The sequence below is a fragment of the Nyctereutes procyonoides genome, unplaced genomic scaffold (assembly GCF_905146905.1).
Source record: "Nyctereutes procyonoides isolate TBG_1078 unplaced genomic scaffold, NYPRO_anot_genome, whole genome shotgun sequence".
Lineage (NCBI taxonomy): Eukaryota > Metazoa > Chordata > Mammalia > Carnivora > Canidae > Nyctereutes > Nyctereutes procyonoides.
The window spans coordinates 12,785,719-12,808,401 of NW_026575159.1; the positions used below are offsets into that span (position 1 = coordinate 12,785,719).

A 22,683-nucleotide genomic window follows, 5' to 3' on the forward strand; every position below is an offset into this window, starting at 1 on the left:
GGGAGAGATGTGAGGGAGCTGAGGAGGGAAAGGACCTAAGAGGAAAGGCTCTGAAGACTTCTACTCATTTCTCTGTCCTTGATTCTATTCTTCTCTATGTTTTGAAACTACTTTTAGTTGAAATTGAGCATCAATGATGTAGAAGTACCAGAAGTCCTACCTTCTAGGGAGATTAATGGATTAATAAACCAGATCTAGCAATACTGAATAATTTGGAGGCAAAAACAGACTTGACTCACAGCAGCCCAGCAGGGTGGCTTACTTTGGAAACATTTTGCCACCGCTCTGCTGAGCATACTAACAATGCACAGTGCAGGCTGACTCCATGGGGGGAGTGCATGGATTCAGCTGCTGAAGAATGATGTGAAATTAAAGAGAGAATGAAATGTGTGATCTTACTTAATCACACCTGGTGCTTCAATTTCTCAATAACAGCACCCTGCTCCACTGTGTCAAATTGGGGTGTGTGTGTATGTGTATGAATTACAGCTAGGGGATAGATTTACTTTCTGATGCTGCCAATCCATGGCAGGGGATCTAATATGCAAATGACAAATGAGGTCTCCTCATAAAGAATTTGAGAGTAATTACCCTTGGGCCTGGACTGGCATAAAATTACCATAACTGAGGAGTAGGCAGTAAAATGTCACCACCTAAAAGAGGCTCAAACCTCATGGTCTCAGGTTGGAGGCGGCTTGGGGAAGACGATGTATTTCAGTACCCAAAGTATACTCCAGGCTATAATCTTCTTCTGGCCTAATGGCCAAGTGTGTGATTCATGTTGCTTCAGATTTCCAGGAGGATGAGAGATACCAAAAAGAGGGAGAATGAACCATTTCAGCTTATTTAGGAATGCATGTTCATGAGTTTAAAAGTTCATAAATCTGCACTAGAATTGGTATTTAGGGAGATCACCTCTCCCTCCCCAGCCCATCACTAAAGAACTGCTACTTTATGGCTTCTGTGGGTTTATACTGAGTATCAAACACAATGTATTTCTGTAGGGACCTGTGCATATTTCCCTGGCTAGTAGATACTTTATGGCAAGGAGGTCCTCAAGGATAGCAAAATGCTTCATCTAATGTAAAAATGGTTACTGTAATTAAATGTTCCATTTTCTACATTTTCTGGGGTAGGGGGTTGAACTCTACATGATTCCATTTAGCAGTAAAAAATAAATTCTTAAGTATAACTAGCTTAACACTGTCAGCTTCATATTGCATTTACAGTGAAGCAGATCAAAAATGAGAACTAGACAATAGCTATTTTGATCCCTTCTAGGGAGTAAACACATGGTGGCCTGCAAACATGCGCATGAGTGATCCCCAAAGATGCCCCGCTAATTTAGAGAAGATTTGTTTAAAGAGATTGATTTAGTGAAAGGAATTACAGAGGGAATACATGAATGGACTGTTCAGAATTCTGACCTAATCAATTTTCAGAAGCATGGGTTTTCAATATATATATTTAAAGCAATCTCCTAAAAATAATCCTTAACTGCCAGGGATTCAGGTAACTGAAAGTCCTCCTCGTTTCTCTGCTGCTTTTGCAAACCCTGAGTTTGTTAGCTATCTTGGTAGTGCTTAGGTCATAGCTATTGTGACCCTCTGATCTCCTCTGGAACTGGAGGCCTCTTGAAGGCAGAAAACCTGGCTCATTTATCTCTGTCACTCATTTTCAAAGTATATGATGAAGTACCTTCATGCCATAGGTATTCAATAAACAGGTGTGAATTGGACCATTCATCACTGTAGGCCACATTATTCTGAAAAGTAATTAGTTATTTCCCAGTATCTGAAGAAACAATAGGCAAATCAGAGGACGTGGGGAGAGGGGGGAAAGGATGGCAGGCAATCAAATGAAGTTATATTGAAATGAATTCTCTGATATTGAAAAATATCTACTGAATGGACCCTTTATAGTCATTGAATGGGAATCTATAAAAATAAAATGCTGATTTAGAATAAAGGCCTATCCATTTTGCTATGTGGTATATTTCCTTAGCCTACTGAAGAGTTTAAGCTGTCTTCAGTTCATGGAGTTCATGGCATCAACTTTCTGCTGGCAGGAGGGCAGGCAAGACTGAACAGCAGGGGTGGACTGGGGCAAGATCTGGGGGTTTCATCAAAATTCTTACTTCTCCTAATCAGAAGACACATCTTCAACTTGAAAAACTATGAAAGTCAGGGATGTCTTTTAAGGTTTATCAGATCTATGTTCAATTTTTAATATGTAGACTGAGAGTGATGTATTTTCAACCATTTAAAAAGTGCTTGAGATACCATATATTTATAAGCAAATCTATAATAGCCTAACAGGTTATTAACCATTCCCAAAGATATTTGGGCTCAATAATAAGCTGGTTTGATCTCTTCAGCCTCTTTTTAGTATATAACACAACAGATATGACCATGTTCTCTCTCCACTTTTTAAACCCTGCAGAACTTGCCCTAACTTCAGTGCAACACCCAAATTCTGGTCATCATGTCTTACACAGCTCTGTAAAGTGTGTTGCCCCCCATCTTCGGCCACTACCCATTTTCCTCACTGTGCCTTTATGCTGATTTCTTTAGTTTGCCAAGTTCTTCCCAGCTCTGGGCTCTTCCTCCTGGCTCTGATTTTATTGTATTGCTGTTCTTTGCTGTTTATCAGTTGGGTCTTATATTATTGGTCACTTAAGAAATCCTTCCCCTGGCACCAGTCTGGATTCCTTCCTTTGTACTATTATACAGTAACTTCTTTCCAACTGTCACTTGATGGTTTTTCATGCAATTCTCTCTTTAATGTCCATGTTCCATTCTATATTAAGTGTCATGACAGCTGTGAAAAGATAAGTCTTATTCATTGCTGTGTCTTCAGCACCTGGCCCAGCACATAACAGGTGCTCAATAAATATTTGTTGTATCACTGGACATATCTTTCAGCTTGAGTTGACTAGATTTGAAGCATCAGGCATTGTGATGTACTGGACAGTGAGTGGACTCTGGACTGTTTGAATTTAGCTTCTGTCTTTAACAGACAGAGGGATAAGTCACTTCAATTCACCAAGCCTCACTGTCCTCATCACTCTAAGTGTCATGGTGCTAACCCTACCTCTGAAGAAAATGTATGCACACAGTGCTGCTGCTTGCGCTTGCAAATGACCCTGTTATGCTACTGGTAATAATGCCCTGTGTATAACCCTTCTTTCTGGGTTTCTGGGAAAAATCTCTCATGAAAGCAAGCTCTCCACCCTTCCTCCTTTCAGAAAATGCAAAGAGAAGTAAGAACAAGGAACAGCTTCCCCTTAGTCTGAACTAGGTCACCTAACAAAGTCGTTTTAGAAGCATCTAGAAACCTGCATCTGATACAATGTAGATGGCCTCAAACTAAGGGAAGACATACAAGTTCTCTCGCTGTCTTCCATTTGACTCTTCGGTTCAACTTTGGTTTTGATATTTGTTTATATGTCAAAATAACACCTGGCTATTAGAGTTTGCATTTCATTGTACAACTACACAATTTATTTACCATAGCTACAGATAGATATTGAGCTTATTTTCAGTTTTTGGCTATTACTTGCCCTTTTTTATGAACTTACTCTGACACCCAGGGGAGAGGTTCTTCCTATGGAAGGTTGAGATCTAAAGTCAACTGCGGTCTATAGGAGATAGAGGGACTCACTGATAAGGAATAACATGGAACATGTAGTACGGGGAAGAAATGCCCATGGCTCTACCTGCAATTCCAGTGAAAGCGGGGCTTTTTCCCTAATCCATTTGTCACCGATGTGGACATTCCTAAAAAAAAATAGGAAAAAACATCCTGGAACTAGACAGGATACTGTTCCAACTCATGTAAGCTCTACCCAACTCAGATGGCTAGACATAGAGTCTGAAATCGTAGAGTCAGTCATTCTAGGTACACAGAATAATGGACAGGGTGAAGTGTATCCAAGATATGAAGAGGTGGGTCTTGATGCAAGAGCTCCCAGATGTGTAGGAAATGCTGAGTAAGGTAAAATTCTACCACCGGGTCTCCTCATAAAGCTTGCTGCTCTCCATGCTCCGCAGGCTGAATAACAAGAATTATATAATGGCATATCATGCAGCCTTCAAGGGAAGAGTGCCTGGGGATGCAGAGAAGACACCAATGACACCTTTGAAGAGTGAGCTATCAAATTGGCCCAACATGGAATAAAGAAAAGTACCACAGCACAAATCACAAACATAATATAAACATGAGGAATTAAACATAATGCATAAAAGGGAAAAGAATAGCATCCTTTAGAAAAGATTTGCCACAAGACAAAGACAAAAGTTTAATAGTAACTACTTTGTATTCTCAAGGTAATTACTCAACACTCCAAGTTGCTATAAGAGAGGTAATGAGGCAACAAACAGAGATAAAAAAGGGATTTTATGAAAAGAATACAAGCAAGCAAATAATTCCATTGCAGAATTTAAAACTGCATGAAAAACAGTAAAGAGCAGTGATTCTCACTCCCGAACTAAATGGAATTAGATTAGTGAAATAGGACAGTGGCTCTCAAACCTAGATGAGTAAGGGGGGGGGGGGACACACTTAAAAAATACATTCCTAGGGTGAAATACAGATTTTGAGTCAGTGGGCCTCAGGTGAAGCCATGAAATCTATATTTAGAAAAAGTCCCTGAAGAGGATCTGGTTTAGAAACTATTAAGTTCCAGATTAAACTCAATCTGGTTTAGAAACTATTAAGGTGAGTGCAAACTTAAGACAATCACCCAGAGTTCAGAGGGAGAAAAAAAGCCAAGTGGAATAAAGAAAGAGAAGTAGACTAAGAATCATGACTAGTATCTGTGGCATATGCATAATGGGAGTAAAGGAGGAAGCAGTCAGAACCAATGCAACAAAACCAATCTCAAAAATGTATAATGGGTGTGCCTGGGTGGCTCAGTCAGTTAAGCATCCAACTCTTGATTTTGGCTCAGATCATGATCTCAGGGTTATGAGATCAAGTCCCAGTGTCGAGCTTTACACTAAGTGTGCAAGTCTGTTTAAGATTCTCCTTCTCCCTCTCCCTCTGCCCCTCCCCAGTAGTCCCTAACAAAAATGTCCTTCCTATAGTGAAGGAAATTTCTCTGAAATGAGAAAAATATCTCCAATTTAAAAGGTTTTTCCTGTGGACTTAGTGAAAACTGAGAAATATTTTGATCTGCTGGATAGTAAGTCTAAAAAAAAAAAAATCTTCCCCAAATCCAGGAAAAAGAAACATATCCCATATAAAAGAAAAAGATGTCAGTGGAATTTGTCTATGTAGTTTTCAGGGAGAATGTTTAGGCTATGATTCCCCCATTCTGTTATCTGCCCAAGCTGCTGTCAGTACGAAATAAAAGCAACCGGAAGACTTTTTCTGCTGGGAAAGGGTTCTAGAACACGGATATTCTCTATGGTAGCTGAGATTAACCAACATCATGGAAACTGCACAATGTTGCCATCACTAGATAGCATCATTCCTATGGAGAATGTAAATACTGTCATTCCTGAAACAGGAGGTCCAATTACATGAGAATCAACAATTTAGCAACTATAGACTGCGGATAACAACCTCAAAGAATAACAAAACCTGGGTGGGAGGGGTATTGTGGGGAGCTGGAGGAAGGAGTCTATGGTCATCTTCCATTTGTATACAGTGGTGTGTCAACATATACTGCTTAATTCCTGACAATAATTTGAGAAACACAGGTTTAGAATATGGGTTCTAAACATCACTATTATTTAAAAATTCATTAGGAGCTATCAGAGGAACTTAAGTACCACACCTTCCAAATTCCTGGAGTGGGATGGGGAAGGAGAAATGAACCAAAGAAAAACTCAGATCATGTAGCAAAACTGGCCTCCACTTAAAATAAAAGGGGGGGAAAAACAACAAAAATCCAATATAGATTACGACAATAGAATAATCAGTTTTCTGATTATAATGTAGTAGACATATAATAATATAGACATGTTTATAAGAGTCTGAAAATATATGCACCAAAATGTTGATGGTCATTTCTGCCCGGTGGGTTTACAGTAACTTTTTTTTTTCATAACTAAATTTAAAAACATTTCTGGCAATGATTACATATTACGTATGTGATTGAAAATAAAACATAAACCTAAAATTCCTCTTCGTTCATCTGAATGAGCACTGATCACGAAGCCACTCATTAGAACTAGAAATGACCAGCAGAGCTGCAATGGCTGAGATTGGCATTTGCTGTGATTATGCAACTTGTTTCACTAATTTGACTCATTTCCCCAAACAGGATGCACAGGTGGTGTTCATTTATTTAGTCACAACACTAATTACTCTTTACAATTGTGCTCTTCTCTGGGTTTCTCAACATAACCATCGCAATGGTAGGAAAGCGCCCTTGAATGATTGCTTGTGCGTGTGTGTGCAGAAGGTGGGGGACCTCGGCTTACAGTCAGATGAGTCTGGGTCCCCTGCCTTATGAGGGCTTAGACGGGACATTCCAGTCCCTTAGCACCATACGCTTCTATCTACACTTTAGTCTCAGCCCCCACCATGCCACAAAGAGCAAACTCCAGCCATACTGAGCAAGTCATTTATTGACTCTTGCCATCATGCCCGGAAGGCTCAGCCACGTTAGGGGGAGTTAGGGGCCCCTCTAGGGTCACAGCATCCTCTGCTTATCCTCTTTATTTATTTCATGTTGTATGGGGACTGCTTATTCAACTGTTCTGCAATGGAAATGTCTGCCTCAAGAGGAAAACCTGGGATGCCTGCTGGTCAGGAATGTATGGTATTTGCCTTCCAGCACTAGCAGGATGCCTGAAGAGGAGAAAATACTCAGTAGATAGTCCTGTGAGGGGGCTTCTCTCAAAGTTGATTCACCTCAGCTCACACCCCCTTTTTCCCTTGCTCACATCTCCTTTCTTGGTGGGAGAGATCAGAAGGTCCAAGAGGCAGCATTTTACAGCAGTTTGTTTCCTGAGCTTCTGAGTTCTGCAGAGCCAACCCTCCCCCTCTGCACAGAGATGCTTCTTCAAGAAGTTGGCAAGAGCTAAATGGCAAGTTCCCTGTGCTCTGTGGCTCCAACCTCATGGAGAATCCCAGCTCGCTTGTGCTTTCTTCTCATGTACCTCCTACACAAAGCCCCACTACTCTCTGGAAAGAAGCTGATGCTAGGCCTGTTCAGCTTTCTGTATCAGGATCATGAAACGTGTCACTACTGAAAGAGAAGGGATGTTCACAAACTCCAAGGCTGAGGTCAAATATCTTCAAACTGAAGAATCACCTCACTTATGTCTATTTTTAGAATATGAACCAGCCATGGCTCTTCTGTTTTACAAATTTATAGATGCAGCTCAAAAAGAACGGTCATGTTTTCAGGCCAGGAAAGTATTAAATAAGGTCGGACTTGACTTAGAGCAAATATAGCATGAGAATCATTAGGAGCTCAAGAGACTCTGAAAAACTGGGGTTTGTATACTTCATTCTCCTCCTGACTCTTCTCTGATCACTAGTCCTCTTGTCTCTACTATATAACCTCTACTCCAATCACACTGTAGTCAGTGTCCAGTCAGTGTAGCCCAGCGTCATGTGTCTTGTGTGTCCCATCCCTTCATGCCCACCTTGCAAACAGTCATCGTTCAAGATGTTCAAAAGCCAAAAAAAAAAAAAAAAAAGTTCAAAAAAGTTCAAAGCCAACTCTTCAGCAAAGCACTAATTACTTTATCCATAGTTAGAAATATAATTCCAGTACTGGGGCAGCTAATAGTACTATGTCATTGTATTAGAATTTATCTATTTATACATCTCCATTTATATATTTATTCAACAACTAGATATTGAGCATGAAGCATGAGTCAAGGAGCTCTATGAAGACCTGGCCTGTGTCCATCATCCCTAGGGCCCTAGACCTCAGCACTGCACCTGGATAGGTTGCACACACAGTATCTCTTTGGTGTCTGAAAAAATGATGGGAAGATAAAGCCCGGTTCTTTGAAATTCAGGGATGGCTGTGCTTATCATAGATGAGTGCCTTCGTATCTAAGATATGTAGGGAAAATACCATAATTTCTTTCTTTTTTAAACAGATTACTAACAGGAAGTTCTCTGATCTGAATCACATCTCCCATAACTCAAGCCTCCTCTTGATTCCCCCTTGCTTTGAAATTACAAATGTTGTTCATCATCACTCTTCATATATGTGAAAATTATTCTAAACTTTTCTCAGCTAGTTCCAAATTCCCAAAAATGTGGTGTTGAGAATCTGTTACCTTTATCCTTTTCATAGAGGCCAATTTTCAAGGCTAGAGCTCTTATTATTTATTTTTATATTTTTTAAAGATTTGAGAGAGAGAGCACATGTGCACACACAAGTAGGGGGAGGGGCAGGGAGGTAGGAGAAAGAAATCCTCAAGCAGACTTTCCACTGAGCGTGGGGCCTGACTCAGGGCTTGATCTCATGACCCCGAGATCATGACCTGAGCTGAAACCAGGAGTCAGATGCTCAACGGACTGAGCCACCCAGGTGCCTCAAGCTCTTTTTAAAGTATTTTTCTCCTTGGACTGTTAAGGCCTTTGCATTATGCTGTAGTTGTGAGGCCAGAAGCTTCCTAGCCCTGATGAGGGCATGACCCTGGCTAGTGGAAGAGAAACCTCTGAGATCTGAGAAAAGTGAACAGCCCCTGCCTCTAAAGCCCTTTATCATGTAACATTCCTGATGTGGCTCATCCAGAATCTCCATTGCCGTCTCACCCTTCTGTGTCCATGTGTTCTCTCCTCCATCTGCCCGTATGACTCTGGGGTTCTCCACTAGGGCATTTCCCTACTCTCCTCACACATGAAGGGTTGGCTTTCCAAAGAATGGTTGTCCTACACTACTGGGGAGGCTGGCTGCAAAGCTACTTGGTCCTAAGTACCAAATATAATATCAAAGTGTGCCTGACAAAAGATTTTTAGAAATGACTATCTCACAACCTGGTGTGTTAAGTGAATTGTGTAACTCACCTGGGAAGTTCTAACTCCCCAGTAAATCAGAATGCGATCTTATCTGGTGTTGTAGATGTAATTAGTTGAGACGAGGTCAAACAGGAGTAGTGAGGTCCCCAATCAAATATGACTAGTGTCCTTATAAACATGGGGACTATGGGCACAGACACACATGTAGGAGAATGCTGCATGAAGACTGGAATTATGTAGACGTACAAGAAACTACCAGAAGCTCGAGAGAGGAATGGGATAGACCTTTCCCTAGGATCATCCCATTGAACATGTCCTTGCTGACACCTTGATCTCACACTACCAGCTTTCAGAACTGTGAGGTGACCCATTTCCATTGCTCTAAGCTAGACAGTCAGTGGTACTTTATTATGGTGGACCTAGAAAACAAATACACTAAAGGCTTTCTCATTCTATCTTGCTATCCAGAAGGTAGCCAGCCAGTTTCCCTTTAAAGTTTGTGCCAAATCTCCCAGTTACATTATGCTGTCTACAACATTAGAGAATGATTAGATGTTTGACATTGTGTCTCCACACTGAGCCAGAGGATGCTAGGAACCCAACAGGAGGGTATCCAGTTAGGTGAAGGAGGAACAGAAAGGTAGTCTGTATTCTCTGTGGTAGGTACTGCACATATTTGTTTACTCTGAAAAACCATCTTGTGATGTAAGTAGACTGTTCTTTAGCTCATGTTACAAATCAGATTTATCAAGATCAGTAATCTGCTGACAATCACAGAAGCCACAGAGCAACAATACAGACATCTGAATCCAGACCTGCCTCCAAAGTTATTCCAGGATTTTCCTTCTGGGGAAGGTAATTCAGCATCAGGATAGGTTACTAAGGAAAGCTGGCTCCTTTCATTTTCCCAAGTGCTTAAAAACAGGTCAATTGTGTTCCTTTGTGGACAAGTTGTGCGTGGTTTTACCTGAAGTCGGGAGCACGAACAAGTAATCCTTCAAATTCCTTTGGGTCTGTGATTTTTACGATCGTAGAATAGCCTTCATGAATTGAGGAAGAATGGGCCTCATGCTTCAGGAATTTCATCCATGCAGTCCTCATTTAAAATGCTCAGCTCACCAGATTAAGGGGACAAGACTATGCAACCAAGCAGGTCCCTTGAAATTGTTGGCTTTGGGCCAGTAGTCCATGTCACTTGCCAGTTCGGCTTTTCCACATCAGTGAGCATCTCTTCCATGCTTTGGGTCCCCAGGTACTCAGTGTTTTCAATCCCTTCGAGGCAGGGAGACCAAGCATGCTGTCTTGACATTCTTTCTTTAACCTTATTTCACCTTCTAGTCATCTCCTGCAGGTTACGCAATAAAACTTTGACTCACTTAAGAACGTACTGCCTGTTGAAAGACAGGAATCTTGGGATATGAGATTCTAGATTTAAATGTACTGGAACAACCAGGGGGTAGCGGATCACACAGGAAACGCTTGTAACAGCTAAGAGCAAAGCACCACTGACCTAGAGATCAGAGAAAGTGAATGGAACTTCAAAGAATAAAGTAAAAAATTAGCAAGCAAGATTGGTTCTCAGGAAGATACAAAGTTCTTCTCCCTTTGAGATTGGATCTCTTCAGGAAGAACTGGGTGAAGCTGACGGGCAGCAGCACATCACGTAGGGGCTAATCACCACCTCCTGTCGATGCTTTCTGCACTTTTTAATAATACCTTGATTTGTTTTGATGATTTTACCTAATTCCCAAGACAACGAATTTATACCGACTCTCTGAATTCCAATGTTGAAATGATGAAAAAGCTACTTTTTAAAGAAGAAAATAACCCTTGATAAAGATATTTTCTCCTTAGAATATAAACATGTTGACAGTTTGAAAAACTGTGAGAAATTGGAGGGAAATCTGGTCTCTGTGGTTCTGGCTTTTTCCTTTCCTTCTAAGATTTCTACTTTCAGAAGCCCAGAGTCCCCTGAAAAAATATGGCAAATTAATTACTGGTTAAGTATTTTGCTGGGTTCTACTTTACAAATAGAAAGTCATTTCCACCTGTGGGGTTTGGCTTCCCTGGCTTGGATATGGCTCTGCTGCTTGGAAATCGGTGAGACAGCCCCAGCGTCATCCACCGACGACTTCCTGACATCCTCCTGGATGCTATTTAACATAAACAATGAGACATCCTTCAAAACCCAAAAGCATTTTATTTTTATGATTTTATTTACTTAGAACAGGAGAGAGAGAATGCTAGCAGGCAGAGGGGCAGAGGGAGAGAGAGAATCTCAGGCAGACTCTGAGCACAGAGCCCATCTCGGGGCTTGATCTCACAGCCCTGAGATCATGGCCTGAACTGAAATCAAGAGCCGGATGCTTAACTGACTGAGCCACCCAGGAGCCCCCAAAAGCATTTTAATCAACACTCTGTGCAATGTTGATCATATAAATATATTGACACTGATACTCAATCTCACTGGGAGAATAAAGAATAAGAAGCCACTTATCTTTAAACAAATGCTTTTGCTTCCTGACTTCACAAAATCCTCAATTAGAAAGAAAAGGGGAAAATGTATAGGTTGACAACCTGCCCAACATACTTGGAAAGGAAAAAAGGTAATTCCTCAAAGTCCATACAGGGCAGGCTGATTAAAACCAAGCCTTCCTCCATCTCCTTTAAGAAAACAAAACTTTGGTGTTTGCCCTGAACCTTTCAGTGCTAGCTACTCTGAGGAGTGCTGTTGATGGAGCAGCCTCCTTGCTGTTTCTGCAGTCTGTGCAAACAGAGCCTGATGGAATGATGCATCAGTGATTCTGTTCTTGCTTTCCTGATGGGCCCTGGGGGTGCTTCTGAGTGATTGTGCCTTGCTTCCTGCAGCTCCGATGGGACTGAGCTCCCTTCCTCCTTAAACTCAGCACGGGGAGGTTGTCTCTTCAGGGGAGGTGGCTTGGAGCCCTGTCTCATTCTGGGCTCTTCCACTATATGTGTGTGTGTGTGTGTGTTTTTCACTGAGGTATAACTGACATATAACACTTTAGCTTCAGGTGTGCAAAGTAAGGATTTGATATTTGCATACATCGCCAGCTGAGCCCTACCACAAGTCTCCTTACCATCTGTCACCATACAAAGTTAGAAAAAAAATTTTTTTCATGTAGCTTATTGTTTCATCTGGGTATGATGTGAATAGCCGAATAGCCTAGCCAGCTAGACACAGATAAAGTGGTGTTTTTGAATAAAAGAATGTGCTACCCAGGAGGCATAACCAGTATTTTAATTTGCTGCTTGTGTTCGATAGACTGTGAGCTCCTCAAGGGCAAGGACCGTGTCTCATTTGTCTTTGTATTCTTGGTGACTAACACACATTCATTTGTCCATTCATTTATTCAACAAATATTTACTGAGAGCTGGAGGTACAAGATGGGAAAGGCAGAGTCTTCAACAAAGAACTAGACATTTCTTTTGCCCCATAGGCTGGAATGCCATGGAATGAATATACTTTCTAATATATTACAAGATACAAATACACACTCAAAATAAATAATAGAAAAGTGGAGCTATCTTACTCATAGACTCATCGAATGTCAAAGATGAATGGGATTTGCTTGTAAAGATAAAGAAGCCAACACAAAGGAAGAGCTGACCAAACCTTGATCTTGTGCTCTTTTCATCTTAAGGTGGTCCATAGAAGGTAAATTTCTCCTTCAAGTAGAAATTTCCATTTTTCTCTGTATCCCTCCTCCCTTCCGAACATAACTTTTCATATATTTCTATATATATCTTTAATATTTTAATTTTCAAAAATTCACATAATTGAAGGGTCTCCAGACCACGGTTTAAATCAAGATTAGAAATCCAGATTCATACAGGAACCAGGATGTAAAATAATTTAAGTGAAGCCAGGGGAAAGAATGGAGGTCAGAATAGAGCGAACTAAAAACTCAAGCTCTTGTTCAGTTACTGACTCCAAATGTATGGCTTAAAGCAATTACTTTATTTAGCATATGCTTTCATGGGTCAGGAGTTCATGAAGGGCTCAGCTGGGTGATTCATCTCTTATCCACGTGCTGTCCCCTCATGGAAATGGAGGATCTTTTTCCAAGGTGGTTCCCTTAATCATGTGTCTGGCACTTTGATGCTCTTTGACCTTCTGTCTTTGTTCATATGGTGTCTCTTCTTCTAGAGCTTCTTCAAGTGACTTGGGCTTTAGGCAGCAGGATGGTCTCTGGGTAGTTGCACTTGATATGTGATGGCTCATTTCCCTGGATTGGTATCTAACGAAACAGGAAGTAAATGTTGCCAGTTTCTTAAAGCCTAGGTCCAAAACCTGACTTACGATTACTTCTGCATATATTACTGGTTCGAGCAGTCACTAAGACCTCCCAGATTCAAGGGAAGGATTCTGGGAGGACTCTGGGAGGATACCCAGACTACACAACTCAATAGGAAGAGTGTTAAGGAATTTATGAACATCTATAATTTGGCATAGTCTGTTTCAGACAGTAGCTATCAAGATACCAGGTTGTTGCATTGTGGGACTATAGCTCACAATGAAATATTAGGAATATTTGAAAGATGGAAATTTAAATTTAAAAATGTTTAATATTTTGATATTTTAAGAAAGAATTTATGAGAGAGAGAGAGAGAGAGAGAGAGATAGAGAGAGAGAAAAAACAAGTGGGGGAGGGGCAGAGGGAGAAGAAGAAGGAGAAGCAGACTATCTGATGAGCAGGAAGCCTGATGTGGGGCTCGATTCCAGGATCATGACCTGATTCAGAGGCAGATGCTTAACTGACTGAGCCACTCAGGCATTCCCACAAACTCCTGACTTTTAAGTGCTGTCAACAGACTCAAATTTTCTGAAAAACTGTGTCAGGCACACACATTTGCAGACACTGCCCAGGCCCACTAGCATGTACCCTGTCCTTCCAGCAATAAACCAAATTCTTATAAAGAAGATCTAAGAAAGTACTGACACTCATTTGGAAATATTTTGCCTACACCTGAAAATGAAGATCTTAAGAGCTTTTTTTACTATCTTTAACAATAGATTTTTATTGAAAACACACCAGTGGGGAAGTGAGGGATCTTTCTATATAACTATCATGACCCACAAGGGAAAATTCAATGTCTCCTATTCTGAGAATTCCCTTCTCCGTTTCTATCTTAGCCAAATCACCCTTTGATGAAAAGTACAGTGACTTTCATTTCTTGAATTTGAGAACTAAAAATACAAGATGATAGAGGTACTGACTTAATGCCCCAAAGGAAAGAAAACCAAAGAGGGCCCCTGAAACTAAATAAGAAGTCACCAATAGAAAGAGTACAAACTCTACATTAGTACTTAAACTTTAATGACTGGGGCACTTGGGGGGCTCAGTGGTTGAGCATCTGCCTTTGGCTCAGGTCATGATCCTGGGATCCCGGATGAGTCCCACGTGAGTCTTCCTGCAGGGAGCCTACTTCTGCCTCTGCCTAGGTCTCTGCCTCTTTCTGTGTCTCTCATGAATAAATAGATTTAAAAAACAACAGCACTTAATGATCAAAGCACCTTCTGACTCAAAAGAACCAAGTAATGTCCCAAGACTTTGCATTTTGAATCAATACTTGAGATGACTCTGATAGAGGTGGTCTGAGAACCCTATCACTGGTACTCAACTACAGGGGTAAATTTTGAGAGAGCAAAACTGGGCACAGCTACAGTATGAATCATGCCTCATTTTGTGAGTTGGTGCTAAGCTACAGTAATGATGGAGTCAAGAGAAGGATGCATACAGTGGGCCCCACTTCCCTCAGTCTCAAAAATGTATTGGGGGTAGGAGAAATAGGGTTTATGGCTCTGATCTGCATAGCTAACTGAACTCAGGGAAGTCATTTCCCCTGCTATGGCCTCAGTTTCCTCCTCTATAAGATGAGGATGGTTGGCCTGGGTTCCAACAGTAGCAAGTACAACTACCCATATTCTGTGCTCAAGGGGTTCCCTGTTGTTGGGAGATGTCATGGAGACCTGAAAACCAGACCTGGGAAATCAAAGGCTCAATGCCTTGCCCCCCCAATCCAGTGCCCCACTCTGTCCTTGGAATGTATATTCTGCCCACTATCTCCAGTGGGAGCTATTCCAAGGACTGAGTCTTAACAGAGTAAGGTGCTGTTGAGACCATTTGGATGAATATGTGACTGAACCCCATTAGGGCCTTTACATAAGCTTTAAGAATCTGGTGGGTGGGTGGGTAGATCCACTCTCCTTGCAGGTGCTCAACACAAGCCTTGTGTTTAAGTTCTCCTGCTTATTGACACTGCCACCTATCAATCTGGATGGGACTGCCTCTTTCTTTGATCTTCCTTTGTTCTTCCCACCATGCAGAAGGGCCAGTTTGCAAACTGAGCACCATGCTCTCTGACGAGCCCTGGCCTAGCCTCCCAGGCCTTCTTTTCCAGTCACTTCCAAAAGACTGGAACTAACACAGGGGTTGAAACCCACTTCGTGGCTATGGTGGAGGTTCTCTGTAGTTTATTCTGATTGTGTGGCATCTTACAATCTTGGAGGGAAAGTCAGGCAATAAGAGGTCATGAAAGGTAGTTTTTGAAGGTGGGAAAATAGTTTTAGGGCAGGAGCTATCTGGAAGTGGAACTGTGGGATCTTTGAAGGGTAGGAGTGCCAATCTGCCATCCAGTCTTAGGCTTGTCTTGGTTATCTTGGTGATGGAAGTCTTGGTATAGTTGCCTCCACCAAATCCCAGTGACTACATCCCAGGACAAGCATCAGGAGGAGCAGGATTGGGATTAGGGTGAGCAACATCGTGGGTCTGAACATACGTGAACCTGGGAGTGAGTGCCTCTTTACATTTGGCACCAGGCACCTTGCCTGCCTCAACCTGGCCCCACCCCTCACCCCAGCCCTGGGGAGGGGGATTGTAACAATGGAGTTGTAGGCTTGCTTCGAAGCTCTCCTCTCCACCACAGACCCATTGAGCAGAGTGGGAGTGGGTTGTGTAGATCGGAAAGAGCAGATGAATCAGGCCAGATGAGGCCAGGAATTCCACAGATCTGATTTTCTGAAGGGCATTTGATATTAAGGGCAGAGGCTTCAGATCTATGTTGGCTTAGCTGTACAACTCTGTCAAGTTACTAAATCTCTTTAAGTGTCAGTTTTCCAATCTGCAAAATGGAAATAAGAACAGCTTCTTGGCAGAGATGCTGTGAAGATAGGATATGCATATGGGGCACCTGGCATGTAGCATTCAGGTACATAATTCTTTCTTTCTTTCCAGCCTCCATTTTGCCTTGAGTGAATGTCAGGAAGTGAAGCAAGCTAGCCACAGCAAACTTCATGCCAAAAATGGATGCAGAAATCCACATCCTTGCGCAGAGGAAGTCCGGCAGGTCTTTACATGCATTGTTGGCTTTCTGACTCATAAATGCTTTCTCTTTTAAATCCACCCATTCTGCTCAAGTTGGACCTAGTGAAGGAAGGTTGACAGTACAATGGTAGGATCTTGCTCACCAGGAAAAGTCTCCTGGTGCTGCTCTGAGGCCAAAGTTCTAGGGAAAAGGGAAATGACAAACCTTGTGTCACAGGCTTCCCTAGTAAGAATTATAGCTACCATTCATTTAAGCAATTAGTATGGTGTTGGCCCAGTGCTAGGCACTTAGGAACCTTAAAGTCAGTCTTTCCGGTATGATAAAGAAGCAGATATGACTATTTCTATTTGTGTGATTTGAATTAAAAACAAATTTTTTACAACCAAAACCTAGGAGTAACGTGGCTACCAAGGCTGAAATTATTGCAGCTGTCAGGTGTCACCAACTTTAAACATTTTTATGTTTATAATTTTAAGAAGCTTAAGTTTAAGTTGATTTTATTATAGTTTTATAAATATGTTTATAGTAATAAATATTAGCAATAGTATCATTTTTTATATTGGAATTTTTCATTAGATTTTGTTTAAAGACAGGTGGTTCTGTTGCTTAAAAACACAAATAAATAAAGATTAAAAACTAAAAAAAAATATGGGGAAATAGAAGCTAATATGGCTCATAAGCTGTAGCAGTGAATAGAAGCCAGACCTTCTCCTGAGTTCTTACCGGCTACTTAGAAATGAACATTTGTCACTCTGGAAATGCAAAAAACACAAGAGGAATTCATTGTTCCCAGAGAGTTTTGAGATGCAGAGAAGAATCAGGATCAGCATATGAAAAAGAACAGTATGGCAGCCATGTGGCAGCCCAACCACACTTTGAGTTCCTTGGGGGGTTGGGGGCTCTGTTTCAAATACCCCTGTTTTCTAGACCAATGGATGGTCCCTTAGGAGGAGCTCAATCACTGTATGTTAGATGTATAGGCAAAATAAGTGATGAGGTGTGTGCTACAGACGCGGAGATTGGTGGGGATTCAAGGTCCAGGGGTGTCCATGAAGGTACAAGGGAGAAGGTCAGCTTCATGGAAAACAGTGGGACCTGGGATAGGATTTAGACAGGTTGAAAAGAGCAAAGGTGACAGAAGAAACCCACAAACGATGACATAAAGCAGCACAAACATGGGGTATTGAGACAGAGGATGAAGTGCTTAGAGACTTATCTGTGTGCTAATCGGCTTGGCAAAGAGCCAGCCAAGTAATACCTGGCAGGGCTCTGGTGTAAGACGGGCCATTATCTCTGGAAACAGGTCCACAAGGGTTGGCAGAACAAGGTCAAAGGAAACACAGGGCAGGCTGGTCTAGACATACAACACAGGAAAGTGTGCTGGAGCGGGCTGGATTGCAGGAAGCGTGGTTCCCCACCCATGGTAGAGGATGTGCAAATATAACTTTTGGCAGCTGTGAAAAGCATAAGAGGAGGGCAAGTCAGCCATGAAGAATGCGGAGGAGGAGGAGTACCATGAAAGGTCTTGGAGGAACACATGCTGAGGCCAATCACCCTCTCCAGTTGGATTTTCATGCACCATAGCAGTCTACCTGCTCTCAGGAGACCCGTGGTGCATCTGTTTATTCTGTAAAATGAACTCAGGGAAATCATATTCACTAAGGGTAAGTCATGATCCATGGGGTTCAAAAAGCCATGAAGTCCTTTTAGTAGGGTTGTATAGATATAAAAAAAATCTCCTATACACATATGTAATTTTATATAATTTAATACATTTTCACATAAATGCTAATATAATTTTGTATAAATTTATACAAGTAATTTTATCCTGGGCTAAAGAGCTAAGTCTAAAAATGGAAGAATGTAACAGATGGCTCTATCTCGAGGCTGGCTATTGGTTCCATCCTTACCCTTCCCACCCAATTGTTCCAAAAGAATGATGAAATTGTATCAGTCAGTTCTGCTCTGTCAGTATATATTTAATCCATGTGTTCTAGCCAGGAAGAAAATCGTTACTTGGTAATGACCTCCATGTGGGCTTCAGGAACCCTGAGATTTTTCACCAAGAATCCCAGAGTGGTGGTGTGGGGCAATCTCTGCCTCTGACTCGTGGGACTAAACAGTTCATCACTGCCCACACCGTATGCTCTAGAACCCCTGTGGCCGTGGGATGTTAAAAAGCACTTGTGAGGAAGAGGATATTCTGGTTGTGACAGGAGGTCCCTAAGAACATCCCCAGAGTTGGTGATTTGCTAGGAGAACCCACAGGACTCAGCAAATACTCGTACTCACAGCTAGGATTTATTATAGCGAAAGGATGCAGAGCAAGAGCAGCAAAGAGAAAGACGCACAGAGCGAAGTCTGGAGGAGAGCAGGCACAGGCTTCCAAGAGTCCCTCCCGGGAGAATCACACAGGATACATTTAATTCCTCCAGCAATGAGTTGTGACAGCATTGTGTGAAATGCTGTCTACCAGGGAAGCTCATTAGAGACTCACTGCCCAGGATTTTTATTGGAGGCTGTTTCACATGGGCATCCTCTGCCTAGCATGTACCCAAACTCCAGACTCCCAGAAGGACAACAGGTGTTCAGCAGAAATGACTGTTTGTACAGCCAGTTTAGGCACATGGGCCATTCTGATCAGGGAATGCTGGGAATCCTCCTGAAATCCAAATTTCCAAACACCAGCAAGAGTCAGCCTTGCAAGGAGGACCTTCTACGAAAAGAGTCTTGGGCTCGCTTCAAGAACTTTTTCCTACATGGTGGTCTAGTAAGTCCAGTGTACCCTGTATGCCATGGCCATCTTTTGAAAATAAATAATGAACATTAGTATATTAAAGGATCTGAGAAGTATTGCAGTATAAAAGACTTTTTTTAAACCAACATTTCTCCAACCTTTTTGATCAATATACTCCCCTCCCCCCCTTTTTTACACAGAAAACTTATTACATCCTCTGGACACTAGTTTTCTAGGAATACAGTTTGGGAAATCCTAGCCTAACTGTATAGACTTGCATTTACCTTTCCAAATGCTTTTACCCTTTATTAAACACACAAATAATGAGAGCTAGCTCATAAATTGCTCTCACTGCATGTTAGCAGCTTTTTAGGTTATAACTCATTTGACCAAAAAAGAGGCTGGACGAGATGGCCCGAAACAGCACAGGAGGGATTGCTGCTGTGCCTGTTTCTTGGCTTTGCCAGTTATTGGCTGTATGACCACTTTCTTAACCTTGGTGTGTCTCAGTTTCCTCACCTGCAAAGGGAGAAGAGTGCTTCACACACAGGAAGAATTCCAAATGTGCTTGGTGATTTTTTTTTTTTTAAATAAATGAAGTTTACAGCTTGAGAAGGTTCGATCCTTTGCTCTATGCCATGAATCACATGGCAAGCACAGCAACAGACTCAAGGGGCTTCAGAAATGACAGGATGGGATGGTCAAGTGAGGGTGGCCTGGGGGGCACCCAGGATAGTCCCAGGTAGAGCTTGCTTCCAGTTCCAGGAAGCCTCAACACCCAGGCCAGTCAAAACCAGGGCCACTCCAGGGAGTAAATGCAGAATGTACAGGCCAAGAGGCACCGTGAATTTTCTGGGAGTCTAGGACTGAGGCCAGCAACAGAAATGATATGCTTTTGACTGTAAATAGAGCAAGACTCTAAACAAACTTCCATTAAACCTGGCAATTTTATCCGCATGCTTGAAGAAAGGCACCTCGCAAGAAAATCCCCTCTGATTCAAATCTCATACAGATCTACGTGGTAGAAAAAAAGAAAAAGGAAAGATGCCAAATTGAAAAATGACAAACTGCCACCAGGAAAAAGCCAGTTTTTAATATGCCTTAACACTGTTTCTTTATCCCTTCTCATGCTATCTCCAGTTAAGGAATGTTCTATGTAACTAAAAAATCCTTCACTGAGATATATGAAGAGTCAACAGTGCCATCCTGGAAAATGAAGGACAGTTATATATATTCTACAGTGTGCAGGTACAAGTGGGTGTAAAAAATCAAGGGGGTGGGAAGAGGAAGACCCCTCAGTGTGCTACAGGGTGCTAAATGAATGAAGCACTTCACTTGAATGAAGAATTTCTTAAGGGCTTGGTGAAGAAATTATCTCCTTGAGACAATCCTAGGCTTGTCGTGGCCATAATTGTTCTCACAGATGATTCCTTATGGTCATTTTCCATTTTCATCTCTGTTTTGAAGTCAGGATCTAGAATATTCCATATAGTTTCATAGTGCCATGCTTCTTTATCCCAAACTGACACTGAGCTGGGTACTTGGCACATGTAGATAGATGCTCAATAGATGGATAAACAAAGGCCTTTACTCACAGATCCTTCCACTTTAAATGTCCAACATTTGCCTCCCTACCTGGCAACATCTGATATGTCAAAGCCTGTTTCCTCTCTGAGTCCTGCCTGATTCCCATAGATGGCACCAATTCTTGCAGTACATAGTACTTTGTGGATAGTAATATGAGCTACCATTGTGGGAGCCCTTACTGTCACTGCTCCAGGACCTTTACACAAATCGACTCTTGTACTCCACATATCACCGACAAAGAAGGTCTTTTTTATCTCCCTTCATTTTTACAGGTGCAGGGCAGTGAAGATCGGAGAAAAAAAGAACTTGCCCATGGTTCCATAGCTAGGAAATGGCAGATGTCTCTTGTCTAGATGTCTCAATCATAGTACATGGCTTATCATGGTGCTAGCCTGGGAGCTATCTAGGATGGGGCAGGGGTGTTTCTTACACAATTCCTCAAATAATCAATAGAATAGACTGAATAACCCATGACAATCCAACTCAAACACTGAAAAAATAAAACCAAGGGTCTCACAGACTGATCTGGCTTGAGTTCCAGCCTCTCCAAACCCTAACACTGTGACCTTGACCATATTCTTTTAGTCTTTCTGAGTATCAGTTTCCCCTCCATAAAATGGCAATTACAGAACCTACTTCATGGTATTTGTTGTAAGAATTAAATGAGTTCAAGAACATGAAGTGCATACTCAAGTGCCTAGCACAAAGTTTATCTAATAGTAACACTCATTGACAGGTTTGTTTGATAACCATACTGCCTAAGAAGATTTGCCTGAGGCTAAGTGGAGTGTTCTACAAATGTCTATCAGATGAACTAATGCTTATCTGTCTCAGTTTGGGGACCCAATGCAGTAGGATGCACACGGAACAGCTAATTGTATTTTGGTTGCCTTAAAAGTGATCTTTTTTTCTTTCCAGGATGCAAGCTTCATAAAATATGCGTGGGTTGCTGTCTAGACACAGCATAGTAGATTCTTAAGAAGCAGCCATCTTCACACGGCAAACCTGCCTGCCTCCTGTGGGCTAGTTTTACTTTCCTGGTGTTATTGCTAGTTCTGATACTTTACTTCACTTCCTTTGATCATATCCCATCATCTCCCTGACATCACTCTGTAACCATTCCTTACGTTGAAAACACAAAACTGCTCTTTCTTGCTATGTAGGAAAGAAGTCTTGAAAAGTCCCTTTTTCCACAGCCCCATCTATATGAGCCATACATTGCTTCTTCTAAATATTAATGCCAAAATGTTAATCCAGAAAATTTAGATCTATGTCATTAAGTACAATGAAAGCGTTAAGTACATAATTACTGAGATCAATACCTTTCAGGGTGCGTGACTGCCTCACCATGGCCACAGGGGCTGTCTCTGGGCAGCATCACACCCTGGTGCTGGCTGTTGTTGACCGCATCAAAGCTGGGCCAATCAGAGTTCCTCTGTCCGGGGATTATGGACGTGAGATGAGAAGGGGCAGAAAATAACTGGGAGCAGAAAGATGAGAAATTGAGAGAGCACTTGAGGGCATTATGAGCTCTCTAGCCATAGTCTGTAAACCCGAGAGGGGTAAGAAATCGCCCACCATTCTGTCATTTAAGTCACAGAGATAATGTGTTATAAAGAATGAAGTGGAGAAAGAGAGCAGTCTGTCGTCTAGATTCTTCCTGGCTTTCATAGTTCTACTTCTTTCTGAGGTGCTGCTGCCTCTTTGCTCGAAAGTCCTGTCAAGGACTTCTGTCTGGGTATTAAGAATACCCCACCAAGCCCCATCATTTGGCTGAAGACACTTCTAGATTTCTGTTCCTTGCAATCACAAGAATCTCAATTTAGCCAACGCAAAACTATGATTACAATTAGGGTTATCAACAATAATCCGTACAAGCATTTAATACTGTGCACACATTTACTAACTGATTATTATTATTAATATCTGCTACAAGCAAGTGCTAGAATAATGCTACGGAAGCAGCCATCCAAGAACTAATAATTGGGTAGCAGCTGGAGGTTAAAAAGCAAGCCGCGGAGAGGGAACGGATTTACGGAAATGATAACCAGTATGAGAAGTCATCAAATCAC

General features: G+C 41.7%; 1 protein-coding gene across 5 annotated transcripts in view; it reads right to left on the minus strand.

Annotated features, from left to right (window-relative positions):
- Positions 1-22,683, minus strand: part of SAMD12 (sterile alpha motif domain containing 12) — a 378,425-nt gene that overhangs the window by 121,340 nt on the left and 234,402 nt on the right. Inside the window, exon 5 of one of the 5 annotated variants that reach the window (XM_055314076.1) lies at positions 12,910-13,199. The exons of the other annotated variants lie outside the window; for them this stretch is intronic. Within the exon in view, the coding sequence (XP_055170051.1) occupies positions 13,180-13,199 (20 nt within the window). The 3' untranslated portion in view covers positions 12,910-13,179. Of the gene's footprint in view, positions 1-12,909; positions 13,200-22,683 lie in introns of those variants that run through there. 5 annotated transcript variants of the gene reach the window in all.